This window comes from Drosophila rhopaloa, unplaced genomic scaffold, assembly GCF_018152115.1.
Source record: "Drosophila rhopaloa isolate 14029-0021.01 unplaced genomic scaffold, ASM1815211v1 contig_3, whole genome shotgun sequence".
In the NCBI taxonomy this organism is placed as follows: Eukaryota; Metazoa; Arthropoda; class Insecta; order Diptera; family Drosophilidae; genus Drosophila; species Drosophila rhopaloa.
In genome coordinates this window covers 20,451,146-20,470,108 of record NW_025335123.1, presented here as the reverse complement: position 1 = coordinate 20,470,108, position 18,963 = coordinate 20,451,146, and the positions used below count along the sequence as shown (strand labels likewise).

General features: G+C 40.6%; 5 protein-coding genes across 6 annotated transcripts in view; 2 read left to right on the top strand and 3 right to left on the bottom strand.

The window, feature by feature from the left end:
- Positions 1–195: 195 nt before the first annotated feature.
- On the top strand, positions 196–3,217 carry LOC108046114 (UDP-N-acetylglucosamine transporter). 2 transcript variants are annotated; one of them, XM_017125677.2, is made up of 3 exons: positions 196–706; positions 798–917; positions 1,553–3,217. In XM_017125677.2, the coding sequence occupies exons 1-3, from the start codon at positions 694–696 to the stop codon at positions 2,488–2,490; spliced, it is 1,071 nt and encodes a 356-aa protein (XP_016981166.1). In that variant the 5' UTR covers positions 196–693; the 3' UTR covers positions 2,491–3,217. The 2 variants fall into 2 exon arrangements, with proteins under 2 accessions (XP_016981166.1, XP_016981165.1); XM_017125676.2 differs by lacking the exon at positions 196–706 and having other exon boundaries at positions 755–917.
- A 284-nt stretch (positions 3,218–3,501) lies between these two features.
- LOC108046113 (histone-lysine N-methyltransferase 2D) lies at positions 3,502–6,002 on the bottom strand. Its single transcript, XM_017125675.2, has 3 exons — positions 5,729–6,002; positions 5,333–5,663; positions 3,502–4,675 (listed from the first exon to the last, which is right to left on the bottom strand). The coding sequence occupies exons 1-3, from the start codon at positions 5,906–5,908 to the stop codon at positions 3,747–3,749; spliced, it is 1,440 nt and encodes a 479-aa protein (XP_016981164.1). The 5' UTR covers positions 5,909–6,002; the 3' UTR covers positions 3,502–3,746.
- A 1,765-nt stretch (positions 6,003–7,767) lies between these two features.
- On the bottom strand, positions 7,768–9,315 carry LOC108046082 (fibrinogen-like protein 1). Its single transcript, XM_017125635.1, has 3 exons — positions 8,998–9,315; positions 7,955–8,664; positions 7,768–7,894 (listed from the first exon to the last, which is right to left on the bottom strand). Exons 1-3 carry the CDS (start codon positions 9,313–9,315, stop codon positions 7,768–7,770), a joined length of 1,155 nt encoding a protein of 384 aa, XP_016981124.1.
- Positions 9,316–10,831: 1,516 nt separating this feature from the next.
- On the bottom strand, positions 10,832–13,535 carry LOC108046154 (protein RFT1 homolog). The gene is made up of 4 exons (XM_017125728.1): positions 13,335–13,535; positions 13,039–13,253; positions 11,214–12,471; positions 10,832–11,147 (listed from the first exon to the last, which is right to left on the bottom strand). Exons 1-4 carry the CDS (start codon positions 13,392–13,394, stop codon positions 11,010–11,012), a joined length of 1,671 nt encoding a protein of 556 aa, XP_016981217.1. The 5' UTR covers positions 13,395–13,535; the 3' UTR covers positions 10,832–11,009.
- A 4,808-nt stretch (positions 13,536–18,343) lies between these two features.
- The window catches only part of LOC108046131 (A disintegrin and metalloproteinase with thrombospondin motifs 7), a 16,052-nt gene continuing 15,432 nt past the window's right edge, over positions 18,344–18,963 (top strand). Inside the window, 1 exon segment of the mRNA XM_017125702.2 lies at positions 18,344–18,453. The gene's annotated coding sequence lies outside the window, so the exon portion shown is untranslated.

Genomic DNA, 18,963 nt, shown 5'->3' with positions numbered 1-18,963 from the left:
AAGCTAACAACAATGAAAAGATACTGAATACACATCAAATTATTTACCAATGGCTTTGAATTAATATTAGGAGTCTGTTGTTGTATTTTCGTGGATGCTTAAAAAATGTATACTCGTTTGTCATACTTAATTATACAATTTTCTGATATATGTAAGTGCATATCTATGATATCTAATTTTATAAATTTTTTTTTCAAGTGAAATAATTGCTGCAGTACTTGGAAATATTAAAAGCAGAAAAGGCTCTTCTTATGATAAGAAGAATAAGAAAAAAGCTGCTCAAATGCACTTTGCCAATTCTGGCTATTTTTGCATGCACCGAAGATTCCCGCCCGCGAATCACGCAGCACTGCCATCACTGTGGCTATCGAATAGCCGGTCGCTGCCGCCAAAGCAACAATAACAACAACCACATGGACGGGGCGGCGATAAAAAAGTCGCCGATGGCAGAAGCTTGGGGCTCAGATTGTTGTTTACGTGTCCGGTGTCGTCTTCTTTACTCGTCCCCTGGCCAACTTGAACGGAGCGATCCGCCGAAGCAAACGCTCCACCGACGACTGAACGTTCTTGGCCAGAAGCAGAAACGGAGTCTGTAGCCCAGGCAATTTGTACAGCAAACTCCGGCATTTGTTTGCCTTTTGGTTTCTATTGGTTTTGGAGTTGGGAAAACAAAAGAGTTTAAATCGGAGCAGCATGAACATACACAGTGAGTATTTGGCCTTTAGTTGAGTGGCGTTCCTCCAGCCGTACTGACATGGCGCTTCTGCCTGCACCCGTCACCTATTCCTATCGCCCAGTGAACGCCAATACGCTGAAGTACATCAGCCTGCTGACGCTGACCTTGCAGAATGCTATCCTGGGCCTCAGCATGCGCTACGCCCGCACCCGGCCTGGCGACATCTTCCTCAGCTCCACGGGTGAGTAGTTGTGCCCCCAGCAGGTCATCCGGTTCACCCGGTTTAGCGGCAGTTGCACGAACCCTCAACGTGGGTCTGTCCACGCAAGCAGCAACATCAGCAAAAAGAGCAAAAGAGAAGGAGGAGAAGTAGGCGGGGAATGGCCGTTCGGGTAGATGTGGAGCGGCCGAAGAAGCTGATAAGCAGCCACTTCCGCATGTGGCACCTAGTTAGATAAAAGTGGTTTCAGACTTTAAATGCCGAGTTTCCCAAAATTGTAGGTTTACTATTTGGATTATAGTCAAAGCTTTATAAATGTTATAATTATTAGAAGCCATTCTTGATCTTATATCAATAACAAATTTTGCAATTTAGCTGTGTTTATTAAGATAAGATAAACTCATAGTTTTAAATAGGTATTCCTTGTTATAGATCTTTTCTCGATTTTTATTGATTGGTTGGTTTTTAATGGGTTTTTTCAATTTAATGTCAGAGACTTAAGAAAAGTATCAGAAGTTAGTTTTTAAATTAGCCTTTTAATATTGTAACGTAACCGAATTTCTTAAAAACATTTTGTTGATTTGCAAAAGCAAAAATTAATAATCTACGACCTCTGCCGAAATTTCACAAATTGCTTTTATCGCCCTTGTTTGCAGCCGTGCTAATGGCAGAGTTCGCCAAGCTCATTACGTGCCTGTTCCTGGTCTTCAATGAGGAGGGCAAGGATGCCCAGAAGTTCGTCCGTTCGCTGCATAAGACTATCATTGCGAATCCAATGGACACGCTAAAGGTGTGTGTGCCCTCGCTGGTTTACATCGTCCAAAACAACCTGCTGTATGTGTCCGCCTCCCACTTGGATGCGGCCACCTACCAGGTGACTTACCAGCTGAAGATCCTCACCACGGCCATGTTCGCGGTGGTGATTCTGCGTCGCAAGTTGCTCAACACCCAATGGGGTGCGCTGTTGCTCCTGGTTATGGGTATTGTCATGGTCCAGTTGGCTCAAACGGTGGGACCGTCGAGCGGTTCAGCCGGTGGAACTGGAGCTGCAGCGACCGCCTCTTCCGTTGGAGGAGCACCCGAACAGAACAGGATGCTCGGACTGTGGGCAGCACTGGGTGCCTGCTTCCTTTCCGGATTCGCGGGCATATACTTTGAGAAGATCCTCAAAGGAGCCGAGATCTCCGTGTGGATGAGGAATGTCCAGCTGAGTCTGCTGAGTATTCCCTTCGGCCTGCTCACTTGCCTCGTAAACGACGGCAGTCGGATCTTCGACCAGGGGTTCTTCAATGGCTACGATGCGTTCGTTTGGTACCTGGTTCTTCTGCAGGCCGGCGGTGGCCTGATCGTAGCCGTAGTGGTCAAGTATGCGGACAACATACTCAAGGGCTTCGCCACCTCCCTGGCCATCATCATTTCGTGCGTGGCCTCCATCTACATCTTTGACTTCAATCTCACACTGCAGTTTAGCTTCGGAGCTGGCCTGGTCATCGCCTCGATCTTTCTTTATGGCTACGATCCTGCCAGATCGGCGCCAAAGTCGAGTATGCAGGGTCCTGCTGGCGACGAGGAAAAGTTGCTGCCGCGCGTCTAACTCTGGAGGAATCCGGATCTGTCAACAGTATTTGTCCATAACCCGGAGACCGATCGATAATTGCATCTAATGTGATTGATATTCCCCACGTTGTGTGTATATATGTTAGGGTGGATGTTAATGTCTGGACAATTCGTAGCACTTTCCGCTTGGAAACGATAGTTCTAATGTAAAGAAAACGAATTACGACAAAAATACTTAATTATTTATATAAATTAAATATAACTAGGGTATTCACTAGCTAAACTGAAGTATAGATATTAAAATGATAAATCTGAAGAACAATTTTTAATATATCATTTTGATAGTCACTTTATAAAGGCTAGGGAATGCCAAAGATTGCTGGACAGAATTTTTTTAATTACCTAATTTTGGACTCGAGAATAGTTTCTTGGGCAATTCTCAGCAGTATTATTCAATTATCATTCGTAATGTTTGAATACATAATGTTTTTTTCCAAATATGTTGTTAAAACATTAGTCTTCTGGAAAAGGGCTTCGAATTGTCCAAAGTCTTTTTTTGCGTCCCTATAATATTTACTTGACCAAATTTAAGAGTGAATGTATGCTCTTACTTGTTTATTTTGGTAAAATTATATTTTTGGGCTCTCCCCTGATATTTTTACTAAAGTCGAATTACTCGCCAGGCGTTATAAGTGCGACTCCATATCGAGTCAACGCAACTCTCAACATTTTGTAATTTTGAATAAATAAAAATAAGTATATAACTTTGGGAATTTATTTTAAATACGCAAGTTTTGAATTCTTAAATACTCGATTTATTGAAAGCAGTTTAGAAGATAAAGAGGAAAGGTATTCTATAGTTTTAACTAAAGAATTTCTGTTGACTATACTTAAATGATAGTTACTTTTTAATGAGACCGTCCCAAATGCGTTTTTAACGAGGTTAATTGCCCACAATAGTGTCACGTGCCTTGGTTTATCTATTTTTTGATAGCTTCCCGTCAATAAACAAGCAACCCTTTGGCCCTCCACTCTAAAAAAAAAATTATTCGAATAAAAAGTCATATAATTATTTGCAAATATAGCAGATATCATTTACAAAGTATGTGCATTTGCAAGTGTATAATTACAGAAGAACATCTTAAAAACTGGAGCGCCAGTAAGGTCATCCGCCAGAAGACTTAATATAAGCTGTTATTTGTTGCTTACGAATGAACATTGGCTCCAGATGAGAATAATAGATTAAAGTTACAGTGTCGCGCAAGGTTCTTAGGTGCTAAGGAGGTGGGGACGCTACTCGAACCAGGCGAGTCTCACGTCGTCGGAGCGACTCTGAAGGGACATGACGAGTTCAAAGACGCGCAGCGCCGGTCCTAGCTTCAGGCCGAATCCGTTCATCACATCCTGGCGGGTGAGGAGCAGCAGGGAGGCTCCGTCGATGTCCTGGTATCGGAACACGTTCGCCTCCTTTGGATAGTGCCTGGCCACAAAGCCAACGACCTGTTCCACGGACCAGGAGGATACTGGTTGGCTCTTGATGTTCACGGGGCTATCTACAGCTGCAGGTGGCGGTGGCGTTAGACGTGAGGGAAACGATTCCAGATGTGGCTCCGGTTCTTCCCGAGTCTCTGGCTGTATGGGCTCTTTCTCCTCCTTTTTCGTTCCCTTTTCCGTTTCTTTTTCCGTCTCCTTCTCTCTGTCCTCCTCATCCTCCACCTTCTCCACTTTGACCACCACTGGCTGTTCCCGCTGCTCTTCTTCCTCATTATGTTCCTTCTTTTCTTTCTTTTCCTCTATTTTTAAAGGTGGACTGCGTTTGCCCAGCTTCTCAATCTTTGCTGGTTTCTCCTGACCCGTGGGGTCGGATTGGACGCGCTTCTTGCGGCCCGCATTGGATTTCCTGGCCGCCACCGGCTGGTCCTCGCGGCTCGCATTGGATTTCCTGTTCCCCGTCTGCTCCTCGCTGGAAGGGCTGGTGTTATTGCCGCTATTACTCGCCTCGCATCGGAAGCATTTCCAGTTGGGATTGGTTTCGACGGATTTGGTTTGCTTGATGGTGGGATCATTGCAGTCCGCATGGTAGGCATCCACGCAAGTGCTGCAGATGGCCAGATCTCGGCCCCTCACGTTGCACACCTGGCAGTAGCGACACTTGTTGCACTTGTACCTCTTGCGGGCTAGGCTCTGGTTCTCGAAGGTGATGGGCAAACAGGGAAAGTGCCCTAAAAGAAGGTACAAAACAGTTGGTGATTACGATTGTGGTTGTTAATATGGCTATACATGTACAAATCTTTATCAAACATTCATATTATATCTTGTTCACTTGAATTAATCAGTAATTATTAGGAAATAAAATAAATTGACAGAATATAATGCAATTGCAAGGAAGTTTTTATAAATAACACTAACACGGGGGGTTATAAGGTATACATTATAACATTATTATAGCTCCAAGTCTTCGCATGTGGAATAACTTATTGCATAAAAGTGTTGTAAAGTGGGGTATATAGACGACACTGCTTGTTAGTCAATGTTCTGTATGTATACTATTTATTCTAATCCATTTAGTAAAACTCTTCTTTGCCTTTTACAAATGCATATGTTTACAGGAACCTAGGTGTCTAGATATGTATGTGGTAATTAGTAAACCTGGTATATGCATAGTTCATGTTATGGGAAAGACTTTATTTTGCCTTTGAAAAAGCTAAATCTACGAGAACTACTAATGGCAAAGTAGGGGGAACTAGATCTACTGATAGAGTAGCAGGACTTGAGGAACAAGACTGTGTTGAAGAACTGGACGAATATATGTAGGATTTTAGGAACAATGCATTTCTGGGGAATCTGTCAATGTAGCAGAACAGGTGGGGAATATTTACATTTTTGCATGCAGCCCTTGCAGGTGAGGAAGTTGCTCTTGTGGCCCGATCCCCGCTTCGGTTCGCTTTTGGCACACTTCTGGCACGTGTCGAAGTTGCGATTCTGTGCCGGCTGCAGCTGCTCGGAAACGGCCGGACTTGTTGTGGAGTCCTGGGAATGGGAGTCGCCACTGACCACCTCTTTGGCAGCCTCCTTGGCAGGCGATGACTGCTGAACACTGGAGATGGCAGCCACGGCTGCAGGAGCGGCTCCTGCTGCGCCGAGGGAATTGCGATTGCTGCTGGCCCGGGACACATAGTTGTCCGACGGATCGTACACCAGCTTGGGTTTCTGCGGAATACGAATGGGTGGGGATGGTGAGACGTGGGGTTTCGGGACCTCCATTGCACACTTGCCTTGACGCGTCCTGTCGTGCGAACGGAGGCTCCGGTTGCCGAGACATCCGGAACTGCGGATGCGGATGAAGTGGCCGCCACCGGAGATGTGGCGTCGTGGCCGTTGCTACCGGCGCTGGAATTGTGGGCCGCCGGTTGGGACGGCGACTCTTCCTTGTCCTCGTCTTTAATGCGCTTCATGGTCGCCGGTATGTCCTCGGAAAGCGAAAAAGAAAGCAAAACAAAAATCTTGTTACTTGCGCGCTCGGTTGTAAAGTGTGACCGTCGCCCCGAGATTTAAATACCACCCCGTTTTCGGTGTGGCCGCATTCTGTGTGCTGGTATTTCTTTGCTCCCCTTTAAATGTTGTGAGATATGGTGGTTGGCATAATCTTTTCATACGATCCTTACGTTTTCCTGGCCACTCAAGGCCATGTATCGGCCAGTGTCCTTGCATTTTGCAATTGTGAGGGTCCTCCGAAATGCCGCAAACCGCTCCTTGATCCTGTTTATAAAATATTACTTATTTTCCATTTTATTTTCTAAATTTTAACTTTAAAATGTATCATTATCCCATTCAGAGTACAGAGTCAAATGGTACTGAGCAGACGAAAGTAGCAAAATCGATAAAGTTTTAACAAAATAGTTAACAGTTCATTAAAATCCAAGTTTATTAATACTGAATGATTTTGTTCAGGAAATTAAGTCAATTTTTTTGTGTTTTTATTTTTAATAAATTATTTAAAAAAGATAAATTAATGAAGTCACTCGAATCCGTTTTTATACTCATCCCAGTTTCGATCGAAGTTCTGTGATCCGTCAATACGTCTCTGAATTACACTCCAACCAGAGGTGTTCATGCTGGCTTTTGATTTGCTCCTCTTTCACATTTAAAATATCTTCTTTGATTTTGATTTGTTCAACTGACTCTGCAAGTCCTTTATGGTGTCTTTAATAGTATTAACTTGGCTTTTAAGTTCATTGTTGGCATCGGCTGTTATTTGCAGCTAAACAAAATGATTTAGAACTGGTTCGTTTTGCATTCGTTTTCAATATTCTAATTAGTTTGTTCTTGCGGTAAATCTTATAAGATTTTTGAAGTCTGAAAATTCATGAGGGTCCGATATCCAAATTGAATTGTATTTAAAATGTAAGTAAATCGAGCAGCGGTATTTTTTCTCTGTGTAGGAACGCACTCATACAGAGACACTGGGCATGTGGTTTTGCGGACAAGGCGGGGAATGGCAAAATGGAGCTGCAAAAACCGCGCCGCCATGGATGGTCTCTAAAACTTAGGACGTCAGCTTAACAAAAAATATATTTGTAGTTATGACCCGCTTACGCAATCGTTCGTACTTATGTATTTACATATGTGTCTAGCTAGCTGCTAATCTAGAACCGCAGAATGATTTTTAGATGCTACTGGAAGTGCTTATCTGTGGGCAAGTACATATGTTTGTGGACACCGTCTTCCGGTATTTGAATTGATTTTGGGAATCATATTAAACACCAGAGCAGAAGTGCAATCGTTGCCTTGACTTTGCCCCTTGGGTAGCAACCACCTTCATTTCTCCAAACTCCCTTACATACCCATCAAAATGACTCAATACAATTAATTAAGATTGATTGCCACATCCCAGATCGCCGAACGACTCCTAGATGGCGCTTTCCAATCTACTACTTTTGTTCAGCTAAAGTAAAGCGTAAACTTTTCATTCGGATGTGTAGCGCTTGTAGTTGCATAGTCCCCCAAACTCCGTTTTATTAGGGACCTTGGATAAATGTTTCCCGGGGTCTGGATTAACGATTCCGGATTCAGGATTCCGAATTCCGGCGGATTGGAAGAAAGAACGCACTGACAGATTCCTGTAAACACAAATTTAGCAAAGTCTACAAATAGCTTACCAACCCTCTCCACTTATCCGTATTTATGTTCCTAAAATACGCACATCAGTTGGTAAATAATCTCAATCACTTCCATTTATCAAATCCAGACACCACTAGGAGTACAGTATAGATTTTGTATTTTGTATTAAAATATATTTAATAAGTTCGACTCATCAGGACTTGGGCCTTATCATTATTTCAACGAAGGTAAGTGATATCTCCCAGTCGTTGTCATGCCATGAGCCCCAATGAATTCCTTCAAAACCTTTGCCATTTTTGAAGTATTTTCCATTGAGCGTACTGTAATTTTAAGTGATTATAGTAAGAAGATTTAATATAAGTATAAATAAACAGGTATACCTTTCTGAACATTTGTGGTACCACCATGCACCAAATGAAAAGGCACAATTTAAATCACTGGTATTGTCATTATCCCGATTAATTGTGGAGAACTTTTGGTTCTTACTGTATGTAAGAGAGTCTCCGGTTTCACCAGAATATTTCCCTAGATTCTTTAACTCGTACAATTCCTTCTCACTCCCGATCTTAAAATCATTGTAATGAGCGTAGCTGGTGGATCCATTAACCTTCCCAAGTTTAATGTAGAGTTCGTGGGGTCGTGCCTCAGTCATCCGATGTAATTTTTCCAGCCCGATAAAGAATTCTCCACTGACTTTCCCAAATCCAGATTTATAGTCATTCCAGGTTCTATTAAAGTTCTCCGATCCGTCAATGCGTCTCTGAATTACAGTCCAACCAGGTGGAGACGACGCACTTGTCACCTTAAATGGTTCCATCTCCCTGAGTTTTATTTGGTATTCTGAAAGTTTACTAGATTGTTCTGATTGTTTACTGATTGTTGTTGTCTCAATCAATTTAATCTTATTCCTTAGATCGGAGATCTGTTGATCTTTATTTTTAAGGTGCTCCTCTTTCCCATTTAAAATATCTTCTTTTATTTTGGTTTGACCTTTGGATATTTTTAACTGACTCTGCAAGTAATTTATTGTGTCTTTCAAGGTATTTGCTTGGCTTTTGAGTTCATCGTTGGCATCGGCTGTTATTTTCATCTGTACAAAATGAAATCGAACAGGCGTTAAAATAAAAATATTGAAAGCGAATTCAATATTCTAATTAGTTGGTTCCTGCGGGAAATCTTAATTGAGGTTAACCCAGAAAGTGAATGTTTTATCAAATGTAAATATAATAAAATGAATGCTAGGAGAGAAATTTAAATATTTCCTAATATCCTACACAATGCAATAACATAATTCCAGTGCAGTATTATTAAATGGGCTAACAAACTCTTGCTTTTGTGCTTTCTTTACGTGCAATTTACAAATAAACAGGAATAAGCACATGCGATAGGAACGCGAAAGGATGTCTGTCTATCCGTAGCTCACCATCCTAAGTTCCTCCGTTCTGTTCAATCCCGCATCCAGCTTGGCCTGCAGAGCCTGAATTGAATTCGCGAAGTCTTCTTTTGTGATGATCTTGCTCCCAATTTCCTGCAGTTGGTTCTTTATTTCGGTATTCACAGCCATAAATTGAACTTCCGTCCGGTTCAGTGTCGCCCCGAGATCTTCTTGTGCGCTGGTTTCCTTTAAAGAATTCCTGATTTCTGTATGCTGGCCTTCTATGTTTGTCTGGACAGCCTGAAAGTGGGCATCTAGGTTGTTCTGTAGCCTCTGAATTCCGTCCTTGAAGTCCTCTTGCGACATCGTCCTTTTGCAGGACCCTTTCAAGGCTTTTTGGATGCTAAGAGAATGGTTAAAGAGCGGGTGGAGTGCGGCCAGGCAAAAGGAACCGCATTGCCTTGGTTCATCGTGCAGAACGCACACCGACCGATCCTGAGGATACCCAAATGATCCCTGGCAAGCAGGGATAACTAGGAAACCGAATAAAAAGGATAACAGTAGCAGCATTTTAATTGAATTCAACCTTTCAAGGAGATGTGTGAGAACGAACTGAAATAAAGATGTTCGCTGAAGTCACAAGGAAGACTTTAATCTTAATTGATAATAAAAGGCCATACATTGTTTATACATACAAAAAAAACCTTTAAATCCTTAAATTTAATTGTTAAAACTGTCCCAACTTATGAAACAAGGGGTTTCCTATAAAAATAGTCATATTTCTATGAAATGTTAATGGTAATTGTCCTAAAATTGTAATTTTTCTATAAAAATTGTATTTAAACTCTTAAGAAAATGTTAATTTAAATGTTAATATTTTTTTAACTGTTATGTTACTAATAACGTACCGAAAATAAAAAACGGTGGAAAAAGGCAAATTTGTTTGATACGATTTTACCTGCCCAAGACATACAACAACACAATGCATGAGAAATAGGCTTGCTATATTTTAATTGGTATAATAATATTTAATGGTTCAAAAAATAAAACAAAAAAATACATTAAAATGTCTGAAAATAGTCAAGTAACAATTTTATAAGCCGGTTTTACATTATTTTGTTGTCTGTTTAATGATCCATTTTTTCCATGCCGGACTTTTCATATAAAAATATCATTTTATGATTACTTTTTATCTGTACAAATACATACTTGTATATGGCGCTCGATGTAGAGGAGGTCAAAAACCAGGAAAACATGATTAAGTTATATTAATATATATTTTCAGCCCCTCAGTACATTTCTGAATATACATACATATAATGATTGCGGTTTCTGCATATATGCCTTCCTTTCTTTGGTTTTAATGCGGAGCTTTGCGAGACTCAATCATTTTTAAATACTTAGCATTAATCAATTAAATATTTTTTGAACTTAAATATAATGTAATAATATAATTTATATAATAAATAAGTCAAATTGTGATTTCGTTATCAGCTTATATAGTGCTTAAACCATTGCAAATTAATAGTTTAAATAAAAATAGTTGTCAATCTTGAAAAAAATTATTACGCTTTATTTGGTTATGATTAAAAAAGAAAAAGGCGTAAAAGCATCTCTTAGTGATTTGCAATATTTCACTAAACTCTAATTTATCTTAACATTTTTTGATTGATTTGTCGACTTATGTTTTTTATTAAATTTGTTGTTTAATCAAAAAAAGGGAATAACCAAAAATGGACAATACAATTTATAGTTTTCGAATAAAGCCTATACCAAACCACTGAGCAATACCACAATCCCTCAGATTTTATTAACTTATTTAGAAATTTGACTATTCTTGCGCAACAAACGTATGCACTCCTTGTCAATAAAAAATGAAATGTAAACAGTAATCGTTGTCTTTTAATGCATGTCTTAACAATAAGTAAGCAATCAAAGCTCTACAAACACTCAATAAGTACATAACTTAACTTCTGAATTAATTTACAATTGTCAACTATGTATAAATATGTCATAATTTCTCGAGCTGTGCGTTTCATTGAATCCATACGGGAAGGCCCCTACTCGATCTTAATGCGGCGGCCATAACGCCAGGCCAGTCGCACCAGATCCCGATGGGCCAGCGCCCAGGACAAAAGGCAGGCGAGCCCTGCCAGGACACCCACGCCCAGATGTGTGGCAAGGCCAGAGCTTTGGTACTGCAGTGAGTAGAGGGAAGACAATAAATACCATACTTTAAAGAGGAGTTTTGTCCGCATACTCACCCAATAACAGACGATCCCGGCCAGGAAGAGCGTGCCTCCGAAGAGTTTCCCCGGCCAGAGGCCCAGCAGTGGATCCAGTGACAGCGGTCGGTACTGAGCCCTGATGTAATAGGTGCTGTATAGGATCCTGCCCATCATATTGATGCAGTTCGCAAAGATGAAGCCCACCGGCCCGAAGATCCCCGTCAAAATGTAGGAGAGGACCAGGAAACTGATCGAGAAGATGGCCATCAGATAGTTGTACTTATCGATATCGCGACTGGTGTTGGTGGCGAACATGTAGCCCTCGCTGATCCCGTTGACGGCCAGCAGATAGATCGCCAGGCAGTGCCACTGAAGCAAGCTCTGCGGCAATCCGCCGGCTACGAAATCCGGACCGCCATAGAGCAGCAACACTGGATACGAGTAGCTCTGGCCGAATGTGAACGCAATCAGACCAATAGAGCTCACGCCCAGGAGCAGATTGTTAAGGACACTGCTCGCCTGGCGGACGCGCTCCTGCGGCTGCTTGGCCAACTTGATATCCCGGGATAGTGTCTGCGTGAAGTAGAAGTACGAACTGTCCTCGATGGGACGGAAAATGAAGCGGGCGGCCATGCTGCCCAGATTGTTCACCACATCGTAGGTGGCCTGCTCCCCGAAGCTCAACACTGGCGACACGGACATCACGTACTTCTCGCCCTCCGTGAGGATTTGTTTTAGCACGCCCTGCTTTACGAAGCTCAGGGTTAGCGTTTGCAGTTCCCGGTTGAAGTGCTTTCCATTCGGATTGAACATTACGCCTGGTAGAAAGTCGTTTAGCTGCTTGAAGGGAAAATCATCCATGTGCTCGTAGAGGGATACCTGCCAGGCTTTCGCAGCCGGTGGCTTCTTTCGCGTCTGCTGGGCCACAAAGTCCTTGAAGCCCTTGAGGTAGAAGTAGAAGAAGCCATATTGGCCCAAGACAATGGTGACGGCGCTGGACAGTTGGGCCACCGCAAAGGCATTGATCGCCGCACTGCGATCGCTGGTGACGATCCACAGGAAGATGACCGAACGCACCAGGATGTGCAGCGTATTGAGCAGGATCTTCAGCTTCACAAAGCAAAAGACCTGGGCCACAAACACCGCTGACTCAGCCAGCAGTTCCAGGACGCAGGACAAGGCCACGGCATAGCAGGCGAACTCGTACTGGGAGGCGTAGATGGCGTCCACAGCCGAAAGCCAATTTAGCCAGATGTACAGGCAAGGAGCACACAAAACAGCGCAGATGGGCACCCTGAAAAAAGGTACAATTAGTGGGCAATATAGTGAAGGATTACCAAGAGATGCAAGCCGACTTTATCCTGTGCAATGCTAATTTCTGCTTCTCTAACTAAAAGGTTTTGTTTATACTGCAAACTTGGCTTTAATTTGGATTAGTACATTTTAGTATCCAGGGCAATTTTCTATTATGAAAATAGCTATTACTTTTGAATGCGTTTTGACCCTAAAAAAATCTTTTAATTTACATTTTGATCGCATAAAACACAGAAACGTGGTATATAAGACCTTGAACATTTTGCTCTCTTGTTACACTTTCAAGACATAAAGATACTGCATGAAATGGAGATGGTAAGAGCTATACATTTTTATGGAAAATTAAAGAAGGCTATGGGGAAGATATCTTTGAACTATTAACCCTTCCCTAAGAATGGTAAGAACTGTGGTGGTGAAACTTTCGCAGGAGGTCAAGGAGGACACCGTGAAGGTGTCCCCACCGTTGTCCTGGCACCTGGCTACCCTAGGAGCATGCAATCGGCGTGTATCACAAGCCGACCTTGGCGACCTGTCCCCAGTTATTTACGTGAGCCACATCTGGTTGATTAGCTGCGCCCAGGAGCAGCGGTCGCCCTGCTGGGCATTGGCGCTAAGGGCCGCCCGGTTGATGGCCTCGCGGGAGAGGAAGAGCAGGGTGCTTTCCAGGAGCAGCAGGCGCACGTTCATGATGCCCAGCACCTCGCGGCCCACATGCCGCACGATGTACGCGTTGATGCCGAAGGTGAGGATGCGGCACAGTATCTGCGGGCGATAAGATCAGGTCACACGGCGGATGAGTAATGCCCGGGCAGAGGATGGACTGGGAGTGCGAATGGGCCTCACCTGAAAGATGATGCTGAAGCCGGCGCCCAGCAGGCTGCTCTCGAGCACATTGCGCGCCATTTGACCCCGCTGGCCAGGCTCCTCCGAACCGGGTCGCAGTGCTCAACTCCAATTGGCCAAAAAAACAGTAGAAACAGGGCCTAATTAGTAGGCCAAAACAACTAAAATTCTCTCACATCTGGATTTGCCTGCTGCCTATCGATATACGACAGGTCGTGTGCGATAGCTTTGGTGAAACAGCTGCTATATTATCGCATTTCGCGCCCTCCGTTATCGACAGTGTTCATTTGAAATCTCAATTTTACATAATTTTTGTATTTAACTGGAAATCATATAGACTTGCAACTTTATATTTTTTTAATGTATTTAATGTATTTTTTTTATTGATGCACTTATTCAAATGACATTCGGTTGGAAACATTATTAACTTTTGACCATTATGGGGCTTAATTAAAATAAACCGAAAGTGGATTAGATTTTTAAAAACTTTGGCATCGAAAATAACATTTTTTAACAGTTTTTTTTTGCTGTAATGTGAATGCTATTCGATTGGAAAAACATTTTATCTTGCCAATTTTTGCATTATTTATAAATGATGATTTTTTGAAAAAATGTTAAATAAATATAACTTTTAAGTTGTGAACGCCATTTGATTAGAAATATTATGACAAGTTCAACGATGTAGGAGAATTTTCAACTTTTGATCATTACTTTCTAGGCTTTTATTTAAATTTAAAACCATTTAAGTATATGTTTTTTAAAGAAAGCCCTTAAAAAAGAAAATATTTGTATTTTAAGCTACAAAATGTATAACTCGATTGGTCTGAATTTTTGATTAGATAAATCACATTTTTTTAGAAAACAATTAACCCAGAGTACAGTTTTTATAATTTACAATTTACAATTTCACATACTAATGAAGCTTTTAAGCCGGGACACGGGCGGCGTCGCATTGATGAGACTTGGAGACCTGGAGACATGGAGACTGACGCCATCAGACTAGTGAGATCTGCCAAAGATCAAATCTTGACATGGGAGTCACGCGAAAAATTACATAGATACAGCCACAGCTACGTCCAGAAGAAACAATGCTAACAGCACGGGTGACGGACAGACGAGCAATGATGTTGTTCCAGTCGCTTAGTCGCTTGGAGCCGCCGGAGATACAAAGATACAATATCTGTATGCCGGGGTGTGTGTGTCGGGACGGACTAACGCACGATTCTGTTGGATCGGTGGGATCTGTGGGACCTGGCTCCCATTTGGTCCCTGGCCACCGGCGCCACTGCCTGCGTTTCAGGCTTCTGTGGGTGGCAGCGTGACACGTGCTAAGGATCACATTATTCGATAGTTTTGTAAAACATAATAAAAACAGTGCCAGGATCAACGAAATTACAAAATATTTTATTTTTTCCCTAACATCATTATCATGGAAATAATAATCATTTTATTTGGGAATAATTAAAAATTATGTTCACTGCTTTTATTTCAACTTAAAACAAGTCAAGTTTTTTTGTAACTATTTACTTCTTTCTCCTGATTCTTATTTCTTCGCTTAAAACACTAAAATTATACCAAATTTATAAACCTTGGAATAATGTTCAATGTATCCTTTGTTATACTGGACGGATCTTAAAGTTACTAGGATCCTAAAATTAATAAGAATTTTAAAGATAACCACGTTTCAGAAAGAATACATTTCTCAAGATACCCATTTATCGTGTTTATTACATTATTGTATTAGACATTTGTATTGACTGTCGGCTTATATTGTGGGTCCACCTCTAGAGCGCACCGCAACCAGGTAATCAGATAAAAATATATTATGACGTACCAGACCGACTTTTCATTGTTAATTGAGCGGCAGCTACGTAAACGTAAACCTTTCCCGGAGCCCGGCCCTGAATGATTGAGATTGAGACGTGCTTGATATCTGTTGGCATCGCTGCGGCAGAGCCAGCGATACACTGATCAAAAAATACCGACATTCCTGTCCTACATGTATCCATCTGGTACAAATATAAATATCTTATTTAGTTTTTACCAGCAAAAGTATCCCAAAGATATAAATACATACATATATTAGATTTATATCAGAATACACTGAAAAAAAAGCCATTCTGCTGTTATACATATATTTAGCCTGTAAATGTATCTTAAAGATGTATAAGAAATATCCCTCTTGATATATGGGGCTTAGAATATTTTCTTTTTTCGAGTGTTCAGCGATGCTGCGTCTTCGTCGGCGTCGTTGTTGTAGTTGTTTTTGTTGTCTGGCGTCTGTTGGCTGTCTCTTATCTTGTATCTCTATCTTGGCTGCTCCCTCTCTCGCTCGCTCTCCTTCGCTTTTTTTTCTACTTTACCTTATCTCTACTGTATCTGCTGCTCATGTGTGTGAATGTGTGCACTGAACAAAATAGTTCACAATTGCAATTAAAGATATATTTTAAGAGAAGTTTCTATAATGAAGACAAGATAAGAAAATAATAAGAAAAAAATATATATACAAGTGTTTCAATCCCATTACCTTCACATACGAATTTTGAAAATTCAAAGAAATTCTTCATATTTCAAACAAAAAAGTTTAATTTCTTTTCAATACACAAACTTTGCATTCACTCTTTATATTACAAAATATTGGTGTTAGCATTGACTAAAATGTTGATGCGAGTTGTGTTTATTTCAAGCTTGTTTCGAAGTATTGCTAAAACTATCTACATTTTAAGTTTAAACACTGTTACATTTTATGATACTTAAACATCAATAAGCAAAGAGAGTGAGCCTTAACAGATAAAAAGCTTCTTATTGGGCATAGTCGCAGGCTTGATAGATGAACATCTTACAATTTTTTTGCGATCTCAAGTTGTCCTATTTTCGGGCAGTGTACGGCTGAATGCTGCTGCCACGCTCCAGACGTGTCGCCGCAATTGCAATTTGCAGCCAAACGCCGGCGACATCGGCTTGGCGCCTAAAATCAAACGGGGGCCGAACGAAACGAAAAATTTTAAAAATAACGTGCAACAACGACGGCGGCTAATAATGTGATTTGTTTCGTACCGTCTTCGGTGGAGAAGGAGCACTTCCCCGGCTTCCCTCCGCTCCTTGTCTCCATCGCATCCTCGCGGCGTCTTTAGTATGTGATAATTTTAAACAATTTACTCCCCTTTTTTTTAGGAAGGCCCGCCGGCAATTGTCCGCGTTTAACGGTGTGTCCTTGGCGGAATACGCTGTCCGATCTCCATGGACTCCACTCCCTGGATATTTCTGGAAGCATAAGCATCTATAAGATAAGTCAGCCAATTCTGTGGATCGACGCCATAAAGCAGATATGCATGATACGATTATAATTATACGGCAAACACGCATGGCAACAGTCTGCGATGCCACAGTGAGGACTGGCTTTAGGAAACTCCGTTTTAGGCGCTATCAAAATTGTTTAATATATTGAATATATGATATTTTAAGTGCCGTTTCTTAAAGATTTCTATGAGATTAAGCTCATCCCATAACAATAAACTTGAACTCTTTATATTTCACGGGCCCCATCAATAAATTACAATTATTTGTCTACTTTTAAGCAAAGCTATACAAACTATGGGTGTATAAAATGGGTGTATAAAATAAATAAATTTGGAGACCAAAACAAATTCATAGGATAAGTATTAAATTGCTTAAAAATTAAATTAAATCAGTTCAATCATCAGTTCATCAAATATATGAATAAACTTTTCGCAAATTAGCAAAATTTTAATAGGATTCTGTTTCTACCAAAAAATTGGGAAAATTTGATGACTGTAAGAAGAGTTTTCACCTGGTGGAAGTGTTCACTGCACTCAGGAAGCTATATAATTTGTATATAGACAAGAAGGGTAATCTGTAGAATTCTGTTACCCAAACTTGATCGTAAACAGAAATATATTTTCCAAATCTGGTTTTATTCACTTTAAAGCCACGAGATAATGATTTTTTATAAAATTTGATAAGAATCAAAGATAGTTGTATTTTACAATACAAAGGGGAATCAATTTGTTGAGCTTTTACCTCCAATTTTCTCCCAGCTGTTCAGCCAAGGACACATGCGGATAATTTTCACTGTTAACCCGAAGAGCTCTCTCTTTCTCGGCCAAGCCAAGTTCGACATCGAATCGGGCTCGAACCTGTTGCGAGAGATCGAGGCAGTGCTGTCGCAATCATGCCTACTAACTACTAATGCGGATAAATAAAATAACAAAATCCTTAAAATGAATATGCACGAACCAATATACAAAAATAAGGTTTTTACATATATTCAAAAAGTGGGTTTAACATATATGTATATAGAAATGGGCTTACTAACAAAAAAACTTTTTAAAATAAACATTTAAAATATATATGTATATATGTAGTAACTTTCTTATAGGGATAAGCAGAAAAAAGTGCTAAATCGGCAGCACTGAATCAAGTTCGACGTCGAGCCGGCAGGTTCGAACAGATCGAGACGAAAATCTATTTAAGCAACACACAACTCTCGAGACTTTGTATTTGCACGATATCTTTTCACCCGCGCTGCTTGTTCCTCGTCACGCTTTCCATAAAGAACCAATAAGAAAACATCACATAAAAGCATCGAATATCATCCGATAGAACGCCGGAATAAACAAAGTATCTTGTGAGAAATATGGATAATATGTGGTCTTAATAGAGTTTCAACCGCGTCTGCGCAGACCTCTCTCTTGAACCTAGAAATAAATGCACATTCAATAGATGTGTGTATTTGTGTGTATAAAGCCCGTGCTCCTGTGTGAGTGTGATTGATTCGAATCGCATTATCTGTGTTTTAAAAAACGCGCTTTTTTTGTTGCCTTATTTTTGGGTATTTCTTTTTTTTTTTACCTGTGCCTGTGAACCGAAGTTCGCGACTTGTGAAATCTTCGGCCATTGTTGTGAAAGAGCGGTTGGGTTCTCCTACCTGGCGTTATAATCGCCGCCCCTAAACAAGCTACACTGCTGCCGTCGGGCTTTTGATTTTGATTTTTATTTTGATTTTGAGTTTGCTTTTGCTTGCGGTTAAAATATTTGCGGGCTTCATCAGCGGCGGCTTTCGGAATTGGATTCGAGATCGAATTCGGAATCGGAATCGGTGAGTCGCGGCATCCGAGAAATGTAATATTTATCCCCGTTTCTGCGATGGTCTCTGATATTTTTTTGGTATTACCATTTAGAGAAGCTATGAATGATATATTATTAAATTTATTTCTAAATATATATATTTTCTTAACATCTGACAATGGTTAAATCAGTGGCTTAGCTGTTCAATTCCTTACTGAAGAGTTTCAAAAATCCTTTTGACTGTGAATTGAATACTAGATACTATTACAATAATGAAAGGAAAAGCGGTCAAAATTAATATTATAATTTAAAGCATTACAAATGAAAGCGCAATGAATAATTGATTGGCTTCTTCATCAGTGATTATTTATCCAAAGTTGGTGCATAGTCAAACATTTGAATTCAAACCCAAAAGCTATTTGCTTAAATGTTACTGAAAAGTAATAATAAAAGTAACTAAAATACTTTTAAGCTATATAAATATTATACTAGGTTTGGTTATCTAAATAAATCAGTAATCACTAATTAAATGAAATGTTTT

Bases quoted from the DNA above. Each gene is read 5' to 3' on its own strand.
- LOC108046114 (XM_017125676.2), top strand. From the start codon at position 755: ATGGCGCTTCTGCCTGCACCCGTCACCTATTCCTATCGCCCAGTGAAC. The intron at 918-1,552 runs GTGAGTAGTTGT...CCTTGTTTGCAG, and splicing joins CATCTTCCTCAGCTCCACGG to CCGTGCTAATGGCAGAGTTC.
- LOC108046113 (XM_017125675.2), bottom strand. From the start codon at position 5,908: ATGAAGCGCATTAAAGACGAGGACAAGGAAGAGTCGCCGTCCCAACCG. The intron at 5,664-5,728 runs GCAAGTGTGCAA...CGTATTCCGCAG, and splicing joins GCACGACAGGACGCGTCAAG to AAACCCAAGCTGGTGTACGA. The intron at 4,676-5,332 runs GTAAATATTCCC...ACCTTCTTTTAG, and splicing joins CAAGGGCTGCATGCAAAAAT to GGCACTTTCCCTGTTTGCCC.
- LOC108046082 (XM_017125635.1), bottom strand. From the start codon at position 9,315: ATGTCGCAAGAGGACTTCAAGGACGGAATTCAGAGGCTACAGAACAAC. The intron at 8,665-8,997 runs GTGAGCTACGGA...CATTTTGTACAG, and splicing joins GAACGGAGGAACTTAGGATG to ATGAAAATAACAGCCGATGC. The intron at 7,895-7,954 runs GTATACCTGTTT...TTAAAATTACAG, and splicing joins TACCACAAATGTTCAGAAAG to TACGCTCAATGGAAAATACT.
- LOC108046154 (XM_017125728.1), bottom strand. From the start codon at position 13,394: ATGGCGCGCAATGTGCTCGAGAGCAGCCTGCTGGGCGCCGGCTTCAGC. The intron at 12,472-13,038 runs GTAAATAACTGG...ACCTTTTTTCAG, and splicing joins ATCAACCAGATGTGGCTCAC to GGTGCCCATCTGCGCTGTTT. The intron at 11,148-11,213 runs GTGAGTATGCGG...TACTCACTGCAG, and splicing joins CCGGGATCGTCTGTTATTGG to TACCAAAGCTCTGGCCTTGC.